Raw genomic sequence first — 24,217 nt, 5'->3', positions numbered from 1 at the left:
TCAACGCATTGATTAGCAACACTCTGTTTGCTTTATCTGCACGGCACCTGCTATTTTAGCTGAGTTCATTGTAATTCGATGTGAAATGCGTACAATTGTTTCATTTCAAGATTCTCTCGTTTTGTCCATTTTTGATCATTGTTACTGAAAAAAATTGAAATTTTTTTAATTACATTTCTTGATTTTTGTAAAATTTCTTGGTTTCATTGTAGACAAGTTCAGAGCAGCAAAGAAATTGTAAGCAGGTATTCATGAGAGATTTTCAATTTACGTTTGAATTTTCTTTGAATCCGAAAAAAATGCTGACGTTAGGTTTTCAATTCGATTAATTTACGCCGGAGATTCCATTGCAACTGCAGTATGTGTGTTGTGTTTGTTCTATGGCTCTTTCTGTCGCTCTTTCTATCCCTCTCTCCATCCCTCCGAGGCGCTCATGAGATTTAATGTGTCAGGTTAAGTAAACGGTGAAGTTGGGTTATTTACTTTGCGCAAAGCATAAGATCTCTCATTTGTCGAAATAATGCCAGTTTGTTCGTTTAATCCGAGTCATACGTTTTTCGCATTGGATCGAGTGTGTGTATGTGTATGCTGTGCATTCGCTTTGTATGACTCTCTCGTCACATCATTCAAGACAAACTGGCAAATATGGTAAAGACTGTGTACATAGAAAATAAATTAAATGAGTAATGCTCTATGGAGCTACCACATTTCTCCCAGAAATTCTTCGCCTTCTCTCACACACTTTTACCCCATTTTGAATTAATCTGATTGTACAAAACATCAAGCATTTTATCTAAATGCAATTTGTACATGGTTTTGTACACATGCGAATTCGCAATACAATATTTCGTACGTACGAATCTCGAGCACATTTGTTTTTATCATTCCGAAATTCTGTTTGCAAAATACATTGCATTTTGAATATGGTGTGGATGCATCCGGGGAGTAGGTTTGAACTCTCAGCCCACACACATATACAGTCGCATTTCGAAAGATTGTCTATTCATTGAAATTTCGATGAGTGAAAAGGCATCTGAGTAAAACGGTCCCATTTCCAACCTTCCATTCATTCGTTTGTAAACGCCACGCAACACACACACACACACACAAACTCATTCTCTAGCCGATTTTGGCCAAAGATTTGTGGTAAATTAAATGGTTTTAATTCGTATACAAAACTATACTTCAACTACTTTACAGTGGGTAAAGTATTCATCATAATTTCATCATCGTTGGCGGTGAATGTTTGAGCTGTTGGCGGAGCTCTATTTTTTACCGATTTTTTTTGTCTATTTGTTTACTTCACAGTAATTTGTTTGTTTGCTGCTTGTTTCAAGAGCTTGACATCTTTATATACCAAATCTTTGGCTTTGTCTGTTTAAAAATGATGAAAATAAGATTCAAAACCGGCACACTACCACTCTAAAAGATTTTCTCTATGGTCTTAAAAGCGCCAAGTCAAAAACAAAGTTCAAAATGCCAAATTAAATGGAATTCTATATTCAGGTAAGGAAAATGATTTTTAAATTGCGAACTGAATCTCTTGGAAGATGCGATCAAACAAAAATAGGGAACATCAATTTGAAACGCTTTTAACAAAGACAAACATCTTGAAGACTTATTCAAATGGGTAGATTTGCATTGAAAATGATCCAGTGAAAAGTGGGACAACGTCAGATTTTATATTTAAATTGTTGCATTCAGATTGATAGTCGGTACGATTGAAGCACATCGTTTTACAGAAAGACGTAACAAGAGTTTTAAAGCAATTCCATTCATATGCTCTACATGAAATTTGATTCTCAATAGGACGACAAAAATATGATAACGAAATCTCTTTTTATAGTAATCAATCGTGTGTTGTTCGTAGGTTTTCAATGACATCAACTGCTAAAACTGCTGCTATTTATGGAAAGTTGTCGAAACCTACTTTCTGTTGAATGAAATTCAAATCAGCAGCATTGCGCCAGGGAAATACGAAAATGTGTAGACAAATGGTTCAATCGTGTTGATTTGTACTTCGAGTTGTACTGTTACATACAATGTTCGGTTTTTTTTTGGTTTTCTATGCAACCAAAACATCAATCGGAGTCAGCCTGAAAGAACAACAATAGCACAGTGCGAGGAAAAAAAACCCTTCATTTATGTCTATTGATTCGACTTTTTGAACTTAAACTCAAAATGACAATCATGCTAGAAAACAATATTGGATATCGATTTCCATTCGCATGAAAATGGGATCAAGCCCAAGCCCCGTGGACCCGATTGGGGAATTTCGTGTGCAAAAACTCGTTTTGATTGACATCGTAAATATTAAATTTCCGCACTTCATGCCATTTTATCAGTCACAACATCAAATACACGAACTGTCTTTCAGGCTTTCGCAAAAAAAGGAGAAGCAAACCGAGAAGAAGAGACACGAAAAAAAGATCAGCGACACAGAGGGAGAGAAAGAAACAAGACTGCAGAGCGTCGCTTCCCTCCACTCTGCGTTCTTGAGATTTTAGTTACTTATTCTATTTTATTGTTTCACAAGAAACTATTTTTTTGCGCACTACATGAAATTTATTTCATCGAAGTAACGTTGTAGTAATATATCATTAAACGTCGTCCCTTTTAATATCACTATGGATTAAAAGCATATTACGAAGGATATATATTTACAACAAAGTAGGTACAGAAAAAAGATTTTTCTCAGTTATCTCAATAATGAATTACAAGATCTTGGTTTAATTTCTGTTTTGAAAGACACTGGCTCTGGTTTAAATTGAATAAAGAATGTGAGCATAAAATTCAAATTCACCATAATTTGTTTCAGTAGTCAAAAAGTATTAAGACAAAAAAAAGCACATTAGTAGCTCCACATTTGATGTAGTGCTAAAAAACGGCCGGCACTGGCACGGTTCTTTTGAATGCGCGCCGCTCAGCATAAACATTTACTTAAAGCGGAACACCACGACTGGAAAACATAAGACAACGAAGACGGCGAAATGTAAACAGTTGACATGAATTTTTTTTTTTGCGAAAATAAATAAAATATCTGAAAATAGCGTTTCATGTCATTCAAGTTGATTCAGGCCAAACGTTCAAAAATAGCGAAGCGACAGTCAGCAATGGCAAAAATCGCAATTCAATGACACTTTTGCCATTCGGTTTGAACAGAGAAAAGCGATTTTTTTCTTTTATTTCTTTTTCAATGGATTCTTAGCATAGAGTGAGCGTGGAGAGTAAAGGGGAACGAGAGAGCGACATTAGCAGATGGATCAAGAGAGCAAAATCGCAATTTGCCCCGATTCTAGTATGGTCGTTTTCCACTGTGATTTAGAACAAAGCCATTCTCAAATAATGGCGGTCTCATTCAACGAACAGGCAAACAAACAAACGAAAAAAAATATTGGGTCACAAATTTCTTCGATGTGCAGTACTTTTTAGCCTCGTTTTTTACGTCCTCATTCTTGTTGGCACTTTTGGATGAGGAGGAGTGGTGCATTTTCTTTTGTTTTATTTGTTCTATCATCGTCGTCATTACACTAAGTTCCCATTCCATCGGCCGTTTTTCTTCTCATTTTTCGGCAATGCGTTCGCTCAGTCGAATCATTTGGTAATTATTCGCCGTTTCCGAGACACAATGACAATTAATACCGACCGAACGGTTGAAAAAGCATAAATCTTCAGGCAACGGAAAACAAAAGCGTAAAAATATACAAGCACCAAATAATAGCGAAACTATTGAAAGCGCATTATTTCCCGCGTACCGCACCACAAAATGTGCATTCACCATTTTCCAATTTTAAATTGCTTTTTGGCACAAACCAAAAACTAAATGGCATATTTCAATTATACGATGATATATCCTTTGTCATTGTCTAGCTAATGGGTTTCTGGAAGTGGGGAAAATGGCAGCCCCATACTTTGCAATGCATACGAAAATGGTTCGAATCCAATTTCGCGATTAAATTATCCCGGAGCCACTGACACACAAATGGAATACTACAATTCAATCGTTCATAACAATATTTGTGTTGTTGTTGTCGTCTTCTTTTCATTCGTTTGGTTTCGAGTGAGTGAAAGTGGAAGTTTACATCCCGGAAAATATTCCTTTGGCCGATGAATTTGATCATTTTGTTTGCGTCTTTATATTTACTTTTCGCTCTGCGAAAAATGGCATTCTTTCGAATTGTTGGAAAATCCCGAATATTCTTCAGTCACAACAATGTGGAGTTCTTCAGGGGAAAAAATGAGAAATTCTGACGATTGCTATGGTCGTCTCGAATTACCTCTAAAATGAAATGACGAACGAGAATTTCCTGATTTTGTTTCGGGCTGATTTTTTTAAAAGAAAGTTTGATTGTGTGTGTGTGTTGTTCGTTTCGAATTTCATTCACTTACCATAAATAAATAAGCTGTATAAAGACAGCAAAAAAGAAAAAAGAAAATCTCTTTAGAATCGGTCGGTCGCTTTGGATTAACGCTATGAAAAGAATCCACAATGAGTAAGTTTTTACAATTGAAAACCACCGTAGACAATTCAATTTATTTATATTCCTAAAGAAATGTTGTATAAAAAAAAAACCGCACCCACACACACATACACCGAACTTGAAGAAGAGAACAAATGAATGTACGTCATCAGCAAATTCGATGGGAATTGTTAGTTGAAACAAAAAATAAAATGAACACAAACCAAAAACTACGCAGAAGATTCAACAGAGATTCTCCTTTGGAGAATAAACCTAAACGAGGCTAAAATAAGCAAAAAAGAAAGAGAGTGGAAATTCGAAAGAGAGAGAGAGAGAGAGAGAGAGAGAGAGAAAGTAGTACATACAAATAGAGTAGTGAATAGTAGTTTGAAAGAGAATCCCACAGTGGAAAATTGAAATAATCGAAATATGGGAACTATCGTATTTGGGAACTGACCCAATTTCCGACGTTTTATTCGCCACATATATGCTGCTTTTTATAGTTTCTCTTCATAACAATAACTAATGTATTTACTCTTACCCTCTCTTACACTGCCGTTCTCTCTCTCTCTCTCTCTCTCTCTCTCTATCTCACTTCTGCTCTGTCGCTTGTTCCTCTTTCTCGCTCGCATTCTATGAATACAATTGTGTATGCGAATAAAGTAGTAAACGCCACAATGCACGAGTGCTACCGATGTCTTTATGGGGGAGTAAATATGAAATAATAGCAGTGAGCATAAAAATGAGAATAAAAACGTATAATGAAAAAGCATCAAAACCGAAACAGAAAAAACAACAACAACAAAAACAAAAATATATTACAGTCGAATAGTTGAATGGTGCTGAAGAGGAGGGAGTACGGCAAAAATGAAATTACACACAGGGAAAAAGCAAAACGGTCTTTTGAACGGGCATTGAGCAAAACAGAGCGAGAAAAAAAGAATCAGTACGAAAGTGTGTGGAAAACCAATGGGCAAAGCAAAAGTGGAGAATATCGCTCGATTGCTCGTGCCACCACGAATGCAAGAGCGCTTGGTTTGGATGCGCTGGAGAGCATTTGATGGTGTTAAAATTAAATAGCGCAGAGACGGGAGCACTGTGTGAATTAACGGGAGAGACTATTGCGAGGTACAGGAGCTGAAAGCTCGGATTTTCGCCTGTGCCGTGCTGAATATATGTGAGGTTGAGCTGTAACAGCAACAGCAGCTGCTGCTGCTGCTGCACTCTCTGCTAGTGCACTTTCTGGCAGCGTGCGTGTTGAGTGTGCAGTGCATCCACTGCGAATGCACGCTTTACATAGCAGACGGTAGAAGCAGCTCGATAAGAGCGTTTACATAAATTTACCCTAGTTTCATTCTCTTTTTGTCGAACAAATCCACACACACTTGTCCGCTCACTCTCAGGCCACCGAGTGTGCATCCTCATAAATATCGCGAAATACAATGTTTATACATAAAACAGTCACATTAGATTTGCGTTTCGCTGTGAATATGCCTTGAAAATGCTCTTATTGCTTCCAAATACGCTCACACACTCATACACAAACATTGCTCGCAAATATTTACACGACGATGTTATTGTTCGTTCATTTGTTCTCTCTGTTGCACACGGTTCTGATGAAGACAGTCCCAGTTTGTTTAGTGGTTTTAGTGGAACAAAGTACTTGAGGCATATCTTGTTAGCAGCCATTCCATGTGAATGTGCAATTATTCACGAATTTTAGAAGTTTCATGCAATTATTTGCCACGCATAATGATACGAACATACACACACAATGTACGGCAAATCGAGCCATAAATACACGAAAAACATTACACAATGTAATCATTTGAATCTGCTGTGTTTGGTTTTTAATACAAATGCGCATTTTATGCACTATATTCAACTCCCTCCACCTCCGCCTTCACTTCCACGTATCGCACTCGTCGACACCATGCACCGAAGAAATTGATGCAATTTTTAGGAATTTGCATATGAATTGCTACATAAAATGTGGCAAAATGCTAACGATACTCCATTAAATGGGTAATGTAACGCAGATATTACATTGAACGTCGTAATTTCTCATTGTTTTTTTTCGTTGCTGTTGTTGTTGGTCGAATTTCAGTTTTTGTACTCGCTTCAATCATCCGGGTAGGATGTTTTTGTTCCAATTTGTTTCGTTTTTGTTTCGAGCGAGAATGAGGCGAACAAATTATTGATTTGGCTTGGGCCATTTGCAGAAATGAAAATCAAATCCAAAACTTTCGACGGTTTTTACGAGTTCAAACAAAAAAAGTAGCACTTTTTTTTCCGTCCGTACAATGCGGCATGCGAATTTATTATTGAACTATGATTTAATGATTGGAGCCGCATTTACGGAAGCGGATGGCGGGCACAACGAAATGCATACAGACGATGATGGATGTTTCATCGACACAAAAAGCTGTGGAATATAATTAAAACTGCAATTTTACGTTTTAAACTTTTTCACTGCATTTAATCAATTCTTCGTTTTTTTTCTTCTCTCGCTTTCGTTCGCTTGAAATAGCAAAAACTTTGACAACTTAAACAGCATTTTGTTACCGTTTTGTTAGAATTTTTTTCTACACTCTCTTTTAAATTGCGCTGACAGTTCACGGCTTAACGAGCTAAACGGTTATGCAGTTACTGTATGAATTAATAATGGCTCCCGGTAGTAAGGTGTGTATGTGTGTGTGTTCATATATAAATGATAAAAGTTTTTCCAGCCAACTAGAAATCAAATTAAATTAAAATTTAATTTCATGATCAAAACACTTCGCAGTGGATCTAAAAGTTTTTAGGCGTCATCATCATAGATTATCTATATCAGTTGCGAGCAGCAACAACAACAGTAGCAGCAGCAGCAGCAGAAGAAGCATCAAAAGCAACAACAAATATTATTTTTAATTGCCAAATTAAGCGAAAGCGTATTTATGGTGGCAAGTTAATCTTGATTTTCGTTGTGGGAATTGGTAAAGTTTGTGCCAAGTCTTTCGTCGAATGGCAAGAGTGTATAATTCAAATGTGTATGAAGGCGGAAGTTTGAACGAGAGGGGAGGCTAGGAAGGATATAATTTGTAAGTATATACATTGGTTGGAAAGTGTAATGTTTTTGGTATTCAGAGAAAAATGGGAAAAAATTAAGAGCCATTTGAATATGAGTTTGATTGGTGTGTGATGGGCACCTTACTCTTCAACATTGCCTAAGCATCACTTTCACTCTTTCACTGAGACGTTGTTACTAGGCGACAGAGCCTAAAAAATGACTACAATTTGCTTACGTTTCCCCATTATGACGAGAAGCAGCCCAGTTGTTTGTAATTATTCGGAGTCCGGTGTGCTTTCAGCAAAAGAGAGAGAGAGAGAGATACAGAGTCAAAAAACAGAGGGAAACGATTGAGATAGGCAAAACGCATGGATTAATGGTGGCCAAGGCGCACCCGAAACAATCCGCAATATGATTCAATGTGAACAATTAGGGCTCTTTTGGGCGGCTATAATCATTTGGCAAGCAATCAAAATGCTCAAATGTTTCACAATCAGCGCGTTGACAACACTAGCGCACACGCTCACACTCACACAACCAATGTCGTAATTGTATCCTCATTCCGTAACAGCATTCACATTCGCTTTCGTTCCCTTTTTTCGAATGTTTGTGAATTCGAAAATACGAAGTGACAATGAGTAATTCAAATTTATTAAACTCTCGCATCAAATGATTCATTTTTTTTCTCTGCTTCAGTTATACGCATTGCTTTTTCTTCTGGAATGCGGCAAACGGTATAGACTTAATTGTTTTTCTAGACGCAAATGGTTACCTCCCAATGAGATCGAGAGAAAGAGAAAGGGAAGAAAGAGGCCCACTCATTACGCCTTCTAGTATGCAAATGATGATTATTATTTGATGAAGACATCATGACTAAATTACAGCCACTGCTTCTAGTGAGCACTTCTGTTCAAGCATCCAACCAAAAGCCAGAGATGAATTGCCAGTGGTATGTACACAATTTTCGGCTAAAAATTGACGTTAAACGCAACGAAAGTAATGTTTATGTACGGAATATCTGCAATGTACTGAAATAAAAATCCATTTAGTAAACAAGTCAAACCGAGATTGAAAGTAGCGGGAGAACCTTAAACTGAGTATAAAAACAGCATGAAAATTGGGTTGAAAGTAAGATAGTGAATGCATCAACAACATGCATGTACAAGAAATTTGATCCGGTTCATTGAAAAGTTTCGTTCATTCGTTTCGATGGAAAACTTTTAGCGTATTTAAATATTATATGTTGTACATATAGAAATGGGAACGTATCTGCCCGTCGTTGTGAGCAAAATATATTGGCGTGTTTGGGACGGAAACTAACGAAAATTTCAATCAAATAATTTTTCGAAATATCAAAACTAATTTTCTGGAAATATGTTGGCATAGTTCAGATCCAAAAAAAAAAACTCCGAAAACTGGAGCATGTGCAATTCGAATTTATTTTAACACCCTTGAAACCTGAATCGCTTCATCCATTTCTCCGAATGATAGGGAGGAAAACCTATTAAAAATATGAATATGTGTACTGCATCTCGCTATTCCCAGCGGCAATTGATTTTATTCCCTCCTCTTCTACTCTGGATCGATATGAATTGTTCCGTGCATTTTGATTCATATGGCTGGTGTGTAGTATCTCAGGTACATAGATACGAATGTAAAAGTTTTTCGTAGAATAATTTATCGCCCAACTCTCATCTTTCTTCCGAGACATTGACGTTTTGACCTATTTTCCGTCTGACAAAGTTGAGGCAATAGTGTGAGAAAATGTTGCGAATTTTCGATTTGTTCCACACGGTTCGATTTTGTGCAGCGTTGAAAAACATGGGGTGTGTATGTGTGCAAATTCGAAGGAACTGACTCAAATCACTGGAAGGAACTTATCGATACAAACCGAATTTTTTCCGCTTTTTTACATTCAAATATCTTCCGATTACAATTCCAGGTTATCGAGAAAGCGGTGGACAGAGAGAGAACAATGCAACAAATAAGCCAAGAAGCGCCCACAATGACCCATCACATACACACTATCGACTGTGAACAAGAAAAAGAGAGATGAGAAATACATTTATTAACTAGGGGTTATTAATTCAAAGCGTACGACGTACGTGCATATCTTCACTAAAAATGTTAATGGTGTTGAACGTAATTTGACAGCGGAATCATCGATGCAATCGCAGAGAAGTCTCGAGTCGAAGGAAATGGGTCAGTGCGAGTGGAACAGACAAAGAGATTGTTGGATACGTAATTCGTAGCACGATCGATGCTGCAAATCAGCACGTACCACTATAATTTTGTTGAATATTCTTTGGCTCGCTGCTCCCGACTTAAACTCACTGCTTGCTCGCTCGCTCGTTCGTTCGTTGGCTCGGACATTTATGTAAATATTCATCTACCTCGGGCTAAGAAGCACGGATCGAATATTGGAAATTCAGGTAGATCGAAATGGATATTCCTTGTTCGATGGTTATTTTTTTCATGTCGATATTAAATTGAAACGTTACAGATAATGGCATTGCTTGGCACACAACGCAGCTTTCAGTACTCAATAAAATCTGTTAGATTGCATTGTTTTCATATTCATGCTGCACAATAGATTTGATCCAATGAGGACACCCATTATAACAACGATGTTGGTGTACTGCTACCGTTGCTGCTGCTGTTGTTCGCTTGTTTTCCTCCATTTCTGCATTGTGTATCCGTAGTTTACATAGTACAAGTATCTATATTTATAGTTCCGTGTCACACCTTTGTCAATGCAGAAGTGTGCAAATGAACATTTGTTTAGGGATTTTTTTCTTCTTTAACACGAATGCAAGCTTGTGACATATAAACTCGGAGCTCTCAGATTTGTGATTATGTCGTATAATTTCCACCCAAAAATGTCCAAATGATTAATTGGAGTTAACTTCTCCCACTCGTCCTCTCTCTCTTTCTCTTTCTCTTTCTCTCGTGCTCTTTGTTCAAGAGGTGTATTCTGATAAAATAATTTACTATTTAAAAAGATTGTGAAAGTAAGTTTCCCGCCAGAACGGTACGCCATTTACCAGTTTTGTTTTAATTTCCCGTGAACGTGAGCCAAATTTGCTTCCTACTTTCTTCTATTATATTTCACTTTGACTCACCTTTCTTCGCCGTTATCCGACAAAAAAAACAACACATGAAACAAGTTTTGCTAGTGCATGCCAATCAAAAGTGGAACGTAATCCATGGTACGCTTATTAAAAATAATAGTAATTAACAGTGTCGATTGCTGCCAAAAACAATCTCCATCGTTTGATTGACGACTAAAACTATGGTTAAATACAAAATCATCTAAAAAAATGACAATTTTGTCTAAAGGAAATGGTCCCTTTTTTAACAAATTTGTCTAAAATATTTTTTTTTAATAACAAAATCGTCAAAATATACATTTTCTAGAAAAAATGACAAAATCATCTAGAAGACTCCAAAAATCACAAATTCATATGATATTTTCATGCTGAAAAAATCGCCTGAAATATGCCAAAAACGACTTCATTTAAAATGACAAAATAATAATCTAAAATCCAATTTTTTTTCAATATCTTCTTTATTTTTTACTTTAAGAATCACACATTTTTCCGAATATTCATTCGATTATTTTTATTTTTCCCTTCACAACACATTGCATATGAGCTTAGTTTGATTCCAAAAAGTGATATGATCAAAACCATACCCAATGAATTTGATAAGACATACACTGAAGATGGCTTTCCAATCCGAAGAGTATTTTTTCATTTGCAAACCACTGATGGCATATTTTAGGCGATTTTTTCAGCATGAAAATATGATATGAATTTGTGATTTTTGAGTGTTTTAGATGATATTGTCACTTTAAATAAACATTTTGTCCATAGATGTTTTTGGAGTCTTTTAGATGATTTCGTCATTTTTTCTATGAAATGTGTATTTAGACGGAATTGTCATTTTTTTGACGATTTTGTTTTATTTTTAGACGTTTTTGTAAGCAGCCTAAAACTATGTGCACAGAAATTACGTTAAATCCGGCTTCCGTAAGCATTGTGTGTTGTGTCTGTGTGCTGAAACCATGACGGTAAAAATGGTGATTTTTATTCGACGTGAATCGAGCTTTTGAATAACGATTGCGGATGAGCACCTGATGTAAAACTATCTAACACGTGTCAGATTAACATTTTATGTAAATGCGACTGAACGAATGAGGGCGGCGTTGCCAGCAGCAGCAGCAGCAACAGTAGCAACGTTTTCAATGGCCAAAATCCAAATGTCGCATTGCAATTGAGCCAATTTAACATTTTTACGAGTTTTGTTACCCGTTAGTGCACCGAAAACTTTTGCAAACAACACTTTTTTATTTCGCCTGTGTGTGTGTGCGCTCTCTCCCCATAGTTTTGAAAATGAAAATTCAGGAAGTCATGTTTACACACATAGATAGAGAGTTAGCGTGTGACAGAGCATCATTTGCCGCATGGAAATGGAACATTCGAGTTGTTCCTTCTTATTCATCCACCCGTTTCACACACAAATCATAATCAAAAAGGGAAAAGCATTAAGTTTGTCACTGTCAATTCAATCATCATATCTCTCGCATAGTCGCAAATTGTGTTACTTTGTGTTCGCAAAATTCATTGTCAACGGCCACGATGAAACATTACACTTACTCCTTTCATTCATCAATGTGAAACAAAACAACGGTTTACTTTGTGCGTCTCTTTAAAACTGATTACACCGAGAAAAGTTTCGCACATAAATGTAATTCGGTCGCTTGGTTGTCGTTGCTGTTGCTGCTGCTGCTGTTGTTGCCATGTAGTTTGCAATAATCATAAAGGATGTCATATTTATAATAGTTATTTTTTATGATGAAGCGCACAATGACGTCAACATGAATTTTTGGCATTATTCGAAAATGATGGTTTTTCAACGGAAATTGTGCGATAGCGATGATTTGAATGGCTGCCATATTCATTTTCTGTTCTTTTTTTTCACTCGGAAACAGAGCTGCTGTTTTTGGCCAAGCAATTTTCTAAAACTGAATTATCGAGTGTTGAGTCGTCGACTAAGTCTCTTAATGGCGCGACTTTGCATAAAAGTCACATGAAATTATTGAAAGCGAAAGTGCGGCTTGGCGATGACAATCAGACGATTTTATTTTCGCAGCATTAGAGATGCAAAGTGTGGTTTCGTGATAAATTCATCAGCGAGAAAAAGAAATTCATCTTTGGAATCAAATTGGAATTTTAATGGTCTTCAACAGAAGCAGCAGCAGCAGCAGCAGAAGTAGTGGTAGCAGCATTAGAGCGACCCGAACATTCATTGACATTGGATTCTGAGCGTGAAATTTATCTGATCATCATCGTTTTCGACATGCAATAAATTACGTTCGTTTCATATTTTTCGGTTGGTGAGTGTATGCCCGGGCATTTGTCCGTGTCACAAGGTTTGTTCTCCCGTTAATAAATGGATTCAAATTTATGTACCTCAATCATAATACTGAACGAGCTTTTCATCATTATTAGAACACATGGCAACCGATACAGACACAGACACACACACACCACCGGTAACATTCATCTATTTCAGATCGACCCGAAATCGATATTCATATTTGCTGCGATGATGTTTTCATTCCAATCTCCTTGAAGCGTGTGTACGTGTGTTGGAGCATTGAATTTTTCATTTGAATTTGGCCAAAAATGCGCTCGTCTCCCTATCCACGGGGTGATTTTAATGTAATTTTACATCACTCCATCATCAAAAACGATGAAACGGAATAAATTGCTCTATTTAAGTACAATTTTCGGGCGCATACATCAAAAGCTGAATGTTTTTTTCACGAATTTTGACGTTTTACGTGCGTAATTTAATGACCTTCCACATTTAATTTTATTCCACCGTTTGAAAAACTTTTAAACAAGTTTCATGTCAATTGTGTCTGAACCACAATTCCCCACTAGATTCCAATCATTTTTGGCTTCGCCAAATCAAAATGAACATTAGACAAATTCTAAGAAGTTTTTCCCATGCTATCATTATAATAATTGAATCGGTAAGAATAGTTTTGACCTGTCAAATTGAGTGAAAATAAATGTAAAACATAGAGTTTTTTTATATGGACTTTACAACAACAACTCCATATGAAAAAAAAAAACTCTATGTTTCATATTTATTTTCACTCAATTTGGCAGGTCAAGATTATTCTAATCTATTCAATTATTGTTGTAGAAATATGTTTGAAAGTTCATGTTGCTTCAAAGTAAATAATGAATTTTTACTTTGAATTTAGAGGAAACCGAATGAATGCTCATCCAATTTGGAATCTAGGGGGACAGAACTGGATAAATGAAAATATAAATATTGTAAATAATCGCATATTCTACCGAATTTGTATTAATACGCGTCAATGCGCTGAATAACTAGCTGCGAATGCACGAACGAGACGAAGCAACAAAAGAAAACAACAACAATAAAACTACGGAACGCACTGCAAATGCTGGTCAATATTTGTCAATAATTGTCAATAGAGCAAATATACAAATAGTTCTTTCCCCCTAGTTTGGAATGTTGAGCGTGTCGAGAGCCAACACGGTTGGAATAGCTGAGGCTTTGAAGTCTGTTAAAAGAACATGAAGCTCAAGTTTTAATCACATTCATTGTTTTTCCGGGTATACAAAATTCGCACCGAGAATTCATGCTCGCTGGCATTTGAGATGCTGGCAACGCAGATGCAAACAATGCAATACAACCAGAGGTATTCCCTATTGTTGCCAGTATCAGGAGATTAAATTTTACTCCGTACGAATGATGTTTATTTCTTCGGTTTTTTTTTATTCCTGCCATTTCTTTTGTCATTGTTGTTGTTATATAAAATAATGCAATTTTATTTCTTCAGCTGTTTATTTATAGAGACATTGTGAATACAATGTGAAATGGAGAAGATATTAAAAAAAAACACAGGAAATAAGTCTAATAAAAATAAAAAATAAATCACCATAGAAAATGTAATAAATCCGTTTTATTTTTCAACTGTAAATAAACACATTTCTTAGCATTGTGACTTGTTATTTCCGTTGTTTGGCTTAATGAAAATAAAACCAATTTAAAAGCATTTCCATGGGAATTAAAAGCAGAGCTGCACTAAAAACCAAATAGCTAGGTGGCACATAATCCAGCTACAGCAAAACAGTACACGTTTTCTTTGTTATTGCTCCTGTTGTCGTCGCCGCTGGTGCAAAGCACAATGAGCATTTCGATTAATTTCGTGGTTTACAAAGGAATCTCAAAGAATTTGACCCAGTTTTACGGAAGCCACAAACATTCCGTGAACAATCGAAAAATAAAGATCACACTCAAAATAAAAGAACATTTCACGCTACTTTGTCATTGTCGCTCTGTATGGTTTGTGTGTGTATATGTCTCTAACAATTAAAATCGGGACGATTTGAAATGCTTTTGTGTTTTTGTTAATGAGAATGGAAAGAAGCAAGAGAGAGAGAGAGAGAGAGAGAGAGAGAGAAAGGGAGCGATTGAGAGTCAGCACAGGTGAATGAAATGAGGGGTCGATGTTTGTACGAAATCAAACATATTTGTCGTTTGAGCGTCGATAACAATTTCAATGCAAATCCGGTAGAATGTGTTACCATTTGGACATGGCGCATCGCGTGTACTCGTCGAATGACTGACTGTGAGAAGGTAAAAAAAGTACACACATACACACATCGTAGCAATGATCCAATTTCGTGTCGTGACAGTCATTTAATTCGTGAAATAACCGCATGCTGGATATATACCCTGAGCAAAATTGCACACATTTCGACATTTTACACAGAAAACATATTTCCGCTGAATAAATTCGAGCAAATGGAGTGTGAGAAACGAAGAACGGAGAAAGCGAGACAAACACAGAGAATGAGTGAGATTGAGAGACATAGACACAGACACAGATACAGAGAGAAACAAACAGAGAAGAAAAAACAACAACTAACGAACATCAGAGAATTTGTCCGTTTTTTTTCTGTGCGTTGTGAATGTCGCAATTTATTGTTTGCGAAAAATGTTAAATGTTTCGAATTGTTTTTGCAAACGATGCGTATTTTTGTTTTGTTCTTCGTCGTGCGTTTTATTCTGCGAACAAGCGACTCGGTCGGACTAGCGTTTATATACACTGTATATCGCAAATTCGCCACAAATAATTCGAAGCATTGTAATTCGAATGTTGTGCTCTCTGTTGCCGAGCTATCAAAATGCCATATATGCTTGTGTTCGAATTGAAATTCCGTTGCATCATAATTGACATTTCCGTGGAAGCAAACAAAAAAAGAAATCATGTGGAATCACAGCCTTCAAATCGGCAATTCCATACGGCCGCACAGTATGTTATTCGCAACAACAAGTATATAAATGGTTTGCTCACGATGACAAAAGCCCTCTGCACATAATTCTAATAAAATTAATTGGACTTGGAACAAAAGGCAATACCGACGGTCCAAACGCATAAATACCATATTGTGGTTTTGGATTGCAAATAGCATACATTAAGGACGATTGTCAAAAGCTACACAAAGCATTCATTTTCATTTCGTGTATCATCTCGCCGACTTACTGATTGTATAGCCGCTGCTGCTGCTGTGGCTGCTGTGGCTGCTGTGTGTGTGTGTGTTTGTATGTTTGTGAGAATTGCTTGAGTGGGGGTGTTTTGGCAAATATTTCGCGTTCCAATTGTTTGCTATTAGACGACGATCATTGTGCACAATGGGTGTGAATCTGGTGTCCCGATTACTCCTGTACAAAGGATGAGGGTGCGGTGCGCGCACAAGGGGAGATAAATAACAAGTGAAGCAACATTCCAAAAACGCATTTCATGCTTGAAGCACAATTGTGGCTTTCTGCAAAAGGACTCGCCAGATATTGTTGTTTATGTTGTCTCCCTCACATACACACACACAAACACATTCGCTCTTACTCGTCCATGACATTCCAATAGTCATTTTCATTCGAAAAATGGCTCACATGTTCATTGCTTACACATGTTGAATAACAGCGACAGATAGTGTTAGAAGATTTGCACTATGCGGTTTCGTCTGCCCGCTCCACACTTGCGCCCATTTGCCACGATAACGCACATGAAGCTGAAAATATATCTATTTTCCGTAATTATGTGACATACGTTTTTAGATATGAGCATTTGAGCATGAGAATGATTACGAGAGCACGCAAGCTCAGCAGGAGCCCAATAATGATGGCACACTGTTCTGTCACTTGTAATAATTGTTTCGGAAGTTCGCGAGAACGGAATATTGTTCAAGTAGAAAATCGTATTTCACTGAATTGTAACAAACATTTCATTGTCATTGAATTATCCCTAAAATACCTTTGCCTCTATCTCTCTCTCTCTCTCGCTCCCTTTCACTCTCTGATCTCCATGTCTCGATTTTTTTTCTATCTCGGTGAGTGTATTCATGTGACGACGGTGTTGTTTGGTTTGAACGGTACGTGCGTGAGTATGTGTGTCAAGAATATGGTTAGAAAAAAAGTCGCGGCTTGAAATATCTATTGGCTGTGTCATCATCATGCATCATGGTGTTTGGTATCGGTGGTGGCATTTCAAATTAAATTTTCGATGGCTTTTGTGAGGTACGACGAGTTGAGTCTATTTTTTTCCACATCGCCTGCTGTTGTAGTTCATCGTCGTTCATTTTAATGATGGGAGCAGTTAAATGGATATATTTCGAGTAGATAGCGCCATAATTGACACAATTTCTCTTGCAAACAACATACACACACACACAACACATTCGCAAAAAGTGAAAATGTGCATTGGAAAACAAGCGTTCAATTTATGTTCTAATGCTGCCCCCAAACTGTGTGTGTGTGTGTGTGTGTGTGTGGAAGCGAGAGCGCGCACCGCATTTCGTTTTGTATACGATGACCTATTTTTGACTTTGGTTGCTGCCAGGAGCAGAACGCAACGCTATTCGCATAGTGCACGCCATTTAAATTTATGTGTAATTAAATATGCGCACATACGGGAACCGAAACAACTGGCCCAGCAAACAAACAACAAAAAACACTAAAATAACGAAGCACCAGAACATAGTCGGAACGATGTCGACTACGACAACGATGATGGTGATGATGATGGTGAGAGAGTGAGAGGGAGCGTACGCGCGCGCGCTCATTTGAAAAACGTACCCATTGATATCAAAGCAACTGAATCAAGCTGTACATATTGTACCGCGCCTCGCCACGCTGCACACAAACCATTTTCTAAATTGTTCGATATAAATTTTGATTATTTGCATATTTATGGCATTTAGTAATGCGCTTCGCAGTATAAACTCTTCATTTTTATTGTGCACCCAATAAAATGCACATAGCCAGAATAATGAGCATCCAGTGTACAACGATGAGAATTTCTGTGCGCACTACTTGTTCTCCGTAGTCGATATTATCGGTTAGCAGCTTGTAATTTAATTTTTGGCCGTACATTAATCGAAATGGGTTAACATTCGACGTTCATTATATAAATCAAAATACGATTCATCATCTTCTTTTAAAGGAGCATGTTTTTTCAGCGATTCGAAGCGTTCCGTTCTCTTTTTTGGTGTCTGTGTGTACTTATGTGCGAGAAGGGTAAAAAAGCGAGAATCCGAAGAACCAATTTATTAAGAAATCAGGGTTTATCGTCGCTCATATCCTCCATCCGAATAAGAAAGGAAATTTGTATGCTCACATCATTTCGCAAATCCATTGCAACAAAGTCCTATATAATGGTAGAAGCTAGGGGAATTTATCATTCAATGCAGTTTGTATGATTGAAGTCTTTTTCCAAATTCAAACAATATTCTTATGTTTACACACAGATTCAAAAGATTCTCTCAGATTCAACACATTACTGTGAACGAATCATCATGAATATGATGAATCTGATGAATCTCGTGAATACAAATTGAAAATGGCGACAGAACTGTCAGTCGTCATATTAGATTTCAGTTAATAAAAGATTCATAAGATTCGTAAGATTCACACCATTTGGAAAGTGAGTGATTCCCCTAGGGTAGAAGCAGCAACAAGACACACACACACACACACAAAAAGTAACAACAAATCGAAACGGGCTGTTGAAAACATGGATATGGCATTTTGCTAATATTACTACAATTGATGGAATCCGATTGTGTGACAATAAATAAAATTGATAGCATACACAGCCATCAATTTTATTTTTGTTTATCTGGTGGAATTTCAATTCCAAACATATTTGTATGCTGATTGGCATCTGGCTGACACGCATACACATACACTCGCTCCCCCACTGCCACTCGTTCGAACGCTCGTTCTCATGCTCCCCACAATTGCACATTCATTTTAATGGTGAATTATTCAGACATTTGTTTGTGTCTCTCGCACACACACACACACACAAGTAAATAGTATGACACGAAAACGCCACTATCGCTCGAGATATATGTGGATGTTGACAAAAAAAACGATGTGTGGCTTTTTAGAGCATAAACCAATTGAGGTGAAATCTTGCTTCGACCCAAACAACGACAAATCTTAAATTTATTCGGGATTTTCCTCGAATCGAAACTGTGTTTTTTTTTCTCTTCAGTGCAAATTATTTGGGCAGAGTGGAGTGTCTCAATAGGGAAAAAAAGCTGATCATCGTCGATGCGAATAAGTCGTTGAAATTTGAATGGCAAAAAACAAGAATGGGCCGATTCATAAAACCAATACAAAACGGTAATTACAACACATTCAAAAACCATAAATTCATGGAAAGTTTCAGGTTTTAATGGTGATGGCACGTGATTCGTAATGTGTGCGGCATATAAACACACCATTTTATGTGATATTCAGAGAGTCCAGGGAATGCCATTTTCCGCAGGTATTTATGTTTCGCTAGTTTATGGAAGTCATTTGGTTATCAGAGAGCACACAATTTTATGACTCAAACTAACATGCCTCTCCACTGACCTCAATAAATTAGTTTGTTTTTATTTCAGCCGGAGAAAAAAAAAGATATGGAAAATAGAACAACACGAAGAATGAATGAAATGAGCGAAAAACAACCGACGAAAAAAATCGTCGTCGCTACTTCCAAAAACTAAACACAACATTCCAAATTTGATCAAAGGGTCGTTTGTTTACATTTTATCGGCTGTTGACACATGTTTGGTTTTGTTTTATTTTGTCATTTGTTCTCATGTTAACAACCTTCTGGCAAATAAACTTAAATCACACCTGAGCAATCTATCAATAACAAGGGGGAATTAATAAAACTATAGTTTTTGTTTATTACGAATTAAAGCGACACTTTATTATCTCAAATTACTTTATTTACATGCCTATAATTCTTTCTTATGTGTATGTTAAGCGAGAATAAATTACATTTTCTTCGAAAAACACTCAAACAAAAACAAAACCATTCATGAAAACCATTCATTTTCACACATTATCATTTGAGCTGTAGGTAAAAATGTATGCCAGTGCGGTTTGTTTGTGATTTGCCCCTTGTTCAAACAATTTCAAGGTCCTGAAATGCCATCACAATACTTTCTCATTCAATTGGCGAACCGATTTCAGTCTGGTGCAAAGCGATCAACTCATCACTTGTCATTTTTTTTTATCGTGCTGAAGCATCATGAAATTGATCTGGGCATTTTTAACTGTGTGCATTGTGCAAATTGTAAGTAAATTGTGCCTAATTTATATAAAATCAGATGAGATTGTAAAGTGACCGCTTCGTTTTTTTAGGTTCAACATGCTTCTGAACCGGAAGGTCAAGCCGAGTCGTATGAATTGTCTGTGCTACTTCCAGACGTGCACCCGTTGGCGTTACGTCATTTGCGCGGGAATTTCGTAGCGAGAATGTTTAGAAAACGAAAAAGGTCGACAATTCGCTCGAAAGGCCGTACCAAACGACGCGTCTATATAACATCAAGTAGTGCAAAAAGTTCGAAAAAATGCTGTAAAAGCAAACGGAAATCAAAACAGAAAAAACAAAAGAAATCAAAACGAAGTGGTACGAGGAAAAGGATAAAAACAACAACGACGGTGGTGACGAAATCGACGACTGTGGGTGCAGCATCATCATTCAGTGGCGGCGTGGGCAGTACTAACGGTGCGACAGCATCGACTGCCACCACTGCTTCCACTGCTACGACTCGTTCAACTAGCTCGACAAGCTCGACTAGCTCGACAAGCTCGACTAGCTCGACAAGCTCGACTATCGCAACTGGTTCGACTAGATCGACCAGCTCAACTAGCTCCATTAGCTTGACAAGCTCAACAGCAACGTCATCAACAAGCAGCACCAGTTCATCCGGTAACGTTTTTTTTCCTTCTTCATATTCTCTGTGTTTCATGTGCTGTGATGGTAGATGCATGTCGAAGAATATTGATGGATTTCAGTGTTTTTCTAGCTTGATACAAAACAAACATTTATTTTAATGTAGAAGATTTGTAAAAAATTAACTTTGATCGAAAATAATCATTTCTTTGTTTACTTTTCAGTCATTGTAACATCGAATAATGGTCGCCAACCGATTATTAATATTTCAGTTGGAAATGGGACTAATATTACTATTAATAATACAAACAATAATCCGAATAATAACACAAATACGAATACTGTGCCAGGAGGTGGGAGCACTGATAATATTACTGGCTCAGCATCTGCAAATTCGAGTGCGAGTGGAGATAACGCTATGACTAGTGCAAATGCAACAATTACAGTAGGCTAATGCTAGAATCGTATCATGTTTAACATTCGATCCCATCGAACGAAATCTACATTACTTATAGCTCAAAATGTAAATCGAAAAACATACACACATAAAAATGAATTAAATATTATACAAATGTAATAACACAAATTTTTCACAAATGACACTGTCATGCTGATGTCATAAAACTGTCCATTTCATTTCGCGTCGTCATCCGAGAGAGAGAGAAAATACATACGAAAATTGGCTAATTTGTTTTTTTTATCTTTTTGAATCTAAATGCCAAAAGCACAATTCTCATACAACGCGAGAGAGAGAGAGAGAGAAATACAAAAACTTTGTCTGACCTTTCCATGATGTGAAACGATCCCTTTTTTTCCGATGTTATCATTAAAAACAGATTTTATTGTTTTGGCTGTGAGTGAGTTTTGGCCCTAACTAAAACGACAGGCATAAGCGAAAAAATATATAAAATATTCAAATTTATACAAAATTTGTATCGTTTGGTGTCGCATCTTTTCTGTCTTCGTTTTTTTTTCGACGTAGAGAAGAAAAAATTTTTGTAATTGTACCTTAAGTGAAATGGAGGCAAAGTAAAAAAAATGAGTAGAAAAAATGAGAGACATAATTTTGTTTGCCATCTTTAGCTGCCTCATCACATGCAAAAGATTGACTCCGGTCAAAAGTTTTCCTCTTCCGCGTAGTTTGCATCAACTGACCCGTTCGCTTTCTCGCACTCGTCCGTCACAAAAATAATAAAACGCAGCAGAGGGAAAAAAGGAGAAGTGAATGCGGCAACGATAATCACAAATTTTGTTTACTTATAGCTTCCTCTTCATTAAATGCAACAGTCTCTTTCGAAAGGGTCGACAATGTAAGGTACTTGAAACGAACTTTGTTTGCATACACACACAACCATATCATCATTATTCATCCCTTGCCGACTGCTTCCATTCACAGCTAAACATAATTCTTGTTGATGGAGACAGAGATAGAGGAAGAGAAAAAGACAGAGAGCAAAAGAGTGAGAGATAACGGAAGAGTAGGAACCGGGATTGTAATCAGATGATAAAAAAAAATCATACCCACTTAGCGATTGAGTGTCCCCATTTTTCAGTCGTAAATAAACAACTTGACTCTCGAGTAGCGAAAGAACTCGAACACAACGAAAACAACTACACGGAATAGAAAGTGTTTCATTGTCAATCGAACAAATAAGAGTGAAATAATAAGTGCGTCTATTAATTTCGCGCTTGTTGTGTATTCATTTCCCCAATAGAGTATTCCACGCAATAGAAACATGCTCTAAATTTCCAAATCATTTGACTTTAGTTTTATTACGTTGCTATTATTTCACTCACTGTTTATGTACCTGTGTGTTGTTTAATATTTAGATTTGCCCGACTTAATAATTTGCTGTTCAAACAGCAACCATTGAGCATGGAGTATGGCATGTTTATGTGTTGCCACAAAGGAAGTGGGTCAAATGATTCTTCACCCTATATACCAGCTCTCGTTTGCTCGCTCTCTGTCTCCAATCTCCATGCCATGCCATTATTAATTTCATTAAACAGTTGATTCAAACCTGAGTTGACTGTACGTCTATTCACATTCGCATTTTCAACATTCCGGTGTCATCCAATCTTGATTTATTCACTAGCTACCTGATCTATTTTCCAAGTTCATACATTTTAAAGCCTTTGTTCGAAACTGAAGCCAATTCATCGAGAGCAATGATAGAGAACAAGAGAGAGAGAGGAAGCATTTAAACGTGCGGCTAATTACATTAACGCTATTTACATTATCATTATCAAAATAATGTATAGCAAACGGCTTGGCTCGAACGAACGAACGAACAAGCGCTCGATTGACGAACCGTAATTCAAAGCACATCAAAAATTCCAATCCCTTTTATTACCATTTACTTTGAATCTAAATATTATGCCAAAACAGACGCCATTAAAATAATTTATTAATGACATTCTCCCGGTCAATCGAGATGATAATAATGAAATGATTTCAACGTGATCCATTTAATTTTCTATAAATAACACCATATGAACTTCTTATCACTGGCATTACATAATTCATATTAGTTGAATATTCCCCATCACATAGTGTACTGTAAACAGTATTCTGTATTGTGTGTGTGCTGCGTAAAACGATGACGATGACAATGGCGCTGCTGGCCACGCAAGTAAAGATAAAGCCCAATTGTTTACCCAGTACCACTACTACCACCACCATCATAATTATATATCAATAAAACGCCGAGTTTTCAATGAAACGAAAAATAATCGGGCTAAATGAAATTGCCATTTCAATGGCAATGTGCACACAATATACCGAAATATAATAAATTATTACCTTCCAAAACACATAATAAATTATTCATCATCGAATGTTTATTACTCGCTTAGAAGAAGAAAACTCTTATTAATATTAGGAAGTGGCGGGGTGAGCTTGCTTACGCGCACGTCTTTCGAACGTAAACGTGTGACAAAGGAAAGTAGCCACCAAAATTAATGCGGATTTTCATTAAATTATTGCATTTGCCAGAGGAAGTTCGTCGCTTCCGAAAATTCCACGGAAAATTGAAAGTGATGTGGCGTGAAGTTAATGAGCATGCTGAAAAATGCTCCAGAGACGGAGATGGGAAAGGGCGGAAATGTGTGAGTTATACAGTGAGTGTGTGTTAGTTCCCATGAGACGCATACAGCACATTTTCCCACTTTGCCGCAGTCGTAAAGTAAACAAAAACCCATAATGAAATGGTCACATTTTCATTAAAAATTTAAAAATTATTTTCAAAGTCTAATGATTATGGCTTTTGGAATCTTTTTCGGCTTTAAAGTTTCATCGCCCGCCACCAACAGTGGAATATCGAAGTTTTTAAGCAATAAAAACAACGTGAACCAAAACAATGGCCGTAGATTAACGTACAGACGGTATCGTTGAAAGAATTGAAAAGCATTTTATGGCGA

The 24,217-nt window shown here is 36.9% G+C and overlaps 1 protein-coding gene across 1 annotated transcript; it reads left to right on the top strand.

Annotated features, from left to right (window-relative positions):
- Nucleotides 1-19,979: 19,979 nt before the first annotated feature.
- Nucleotides 19,980-21,358, top strand: LOC129566244 (uncharacterized protein DDB_G0271670-like). Its single transcript, XM_055441999.1, has 3 exons — nucleotides 19,980-20,194; nucleotides 20,263-20,833; nucleotides 21,022-21,358. The coding sequence occupies exons 1-3, from the start codon at nucleotides 20,150-20,152 to the stop codon at nucleotides 21,249-21,251; spliced, it is 846 nt and encodes a 281-aa protein (XP_055297974.1). The 5' UTR covers nucleotides 19,980-20,149; the 3' UTR covers nucleotides 21,252-21,358.
- Nucleotides 21,359-24,217: the final 2,859 nt, after the last annotated feature.

The sequence above is a fragment of the Sitodiplosis mosellana genome, unplaced genomic scaffold (genome assembly GCF_009176505.1).
Source record: "Sitodiplosis mosellana isolate CC-2019 unplaced genomic scaffold, AAFC_SMos_1.0 Smas_scaffold_3, whole genome shotgun sequence".
Lineage (NCBI taxonomy): Eukaryota > Metazoa > Arthropoda > Insecta > Diptera > Cecidomyiidae > Sitodiplosis > Sitodiplosis mosellana.
Note: the sequence above shows the minus strand (reverse complement) of the source record. Positions and strands in the feature narration are given on the sequence as shown.

Excerpts from the sequence above, each read along its gene's own strand:
- LOC129566244 (XM_055441999.1), top strand. The coding sequence starts at position 20,150 with ATGAAATTGATCTGGGCATTTTTAACTGTGTGCATTGTGCAAATT. Across the intron at positions 20,195-20,262 it reads CTGTGTGCATTGTGCAAATT|GTTCAACATGCTTCTGAACC; the intron begins GTAAGTAAATTG and ends TCGTTTTTTTAG. Across the intron at positions 20,834-21,021 it reads AAGCAGCACCAGTTCATCCG|TCATTGTAACATCGAATAAT; the intron begins GTAACGTTTTTT and ends TTTACTTTTCAG.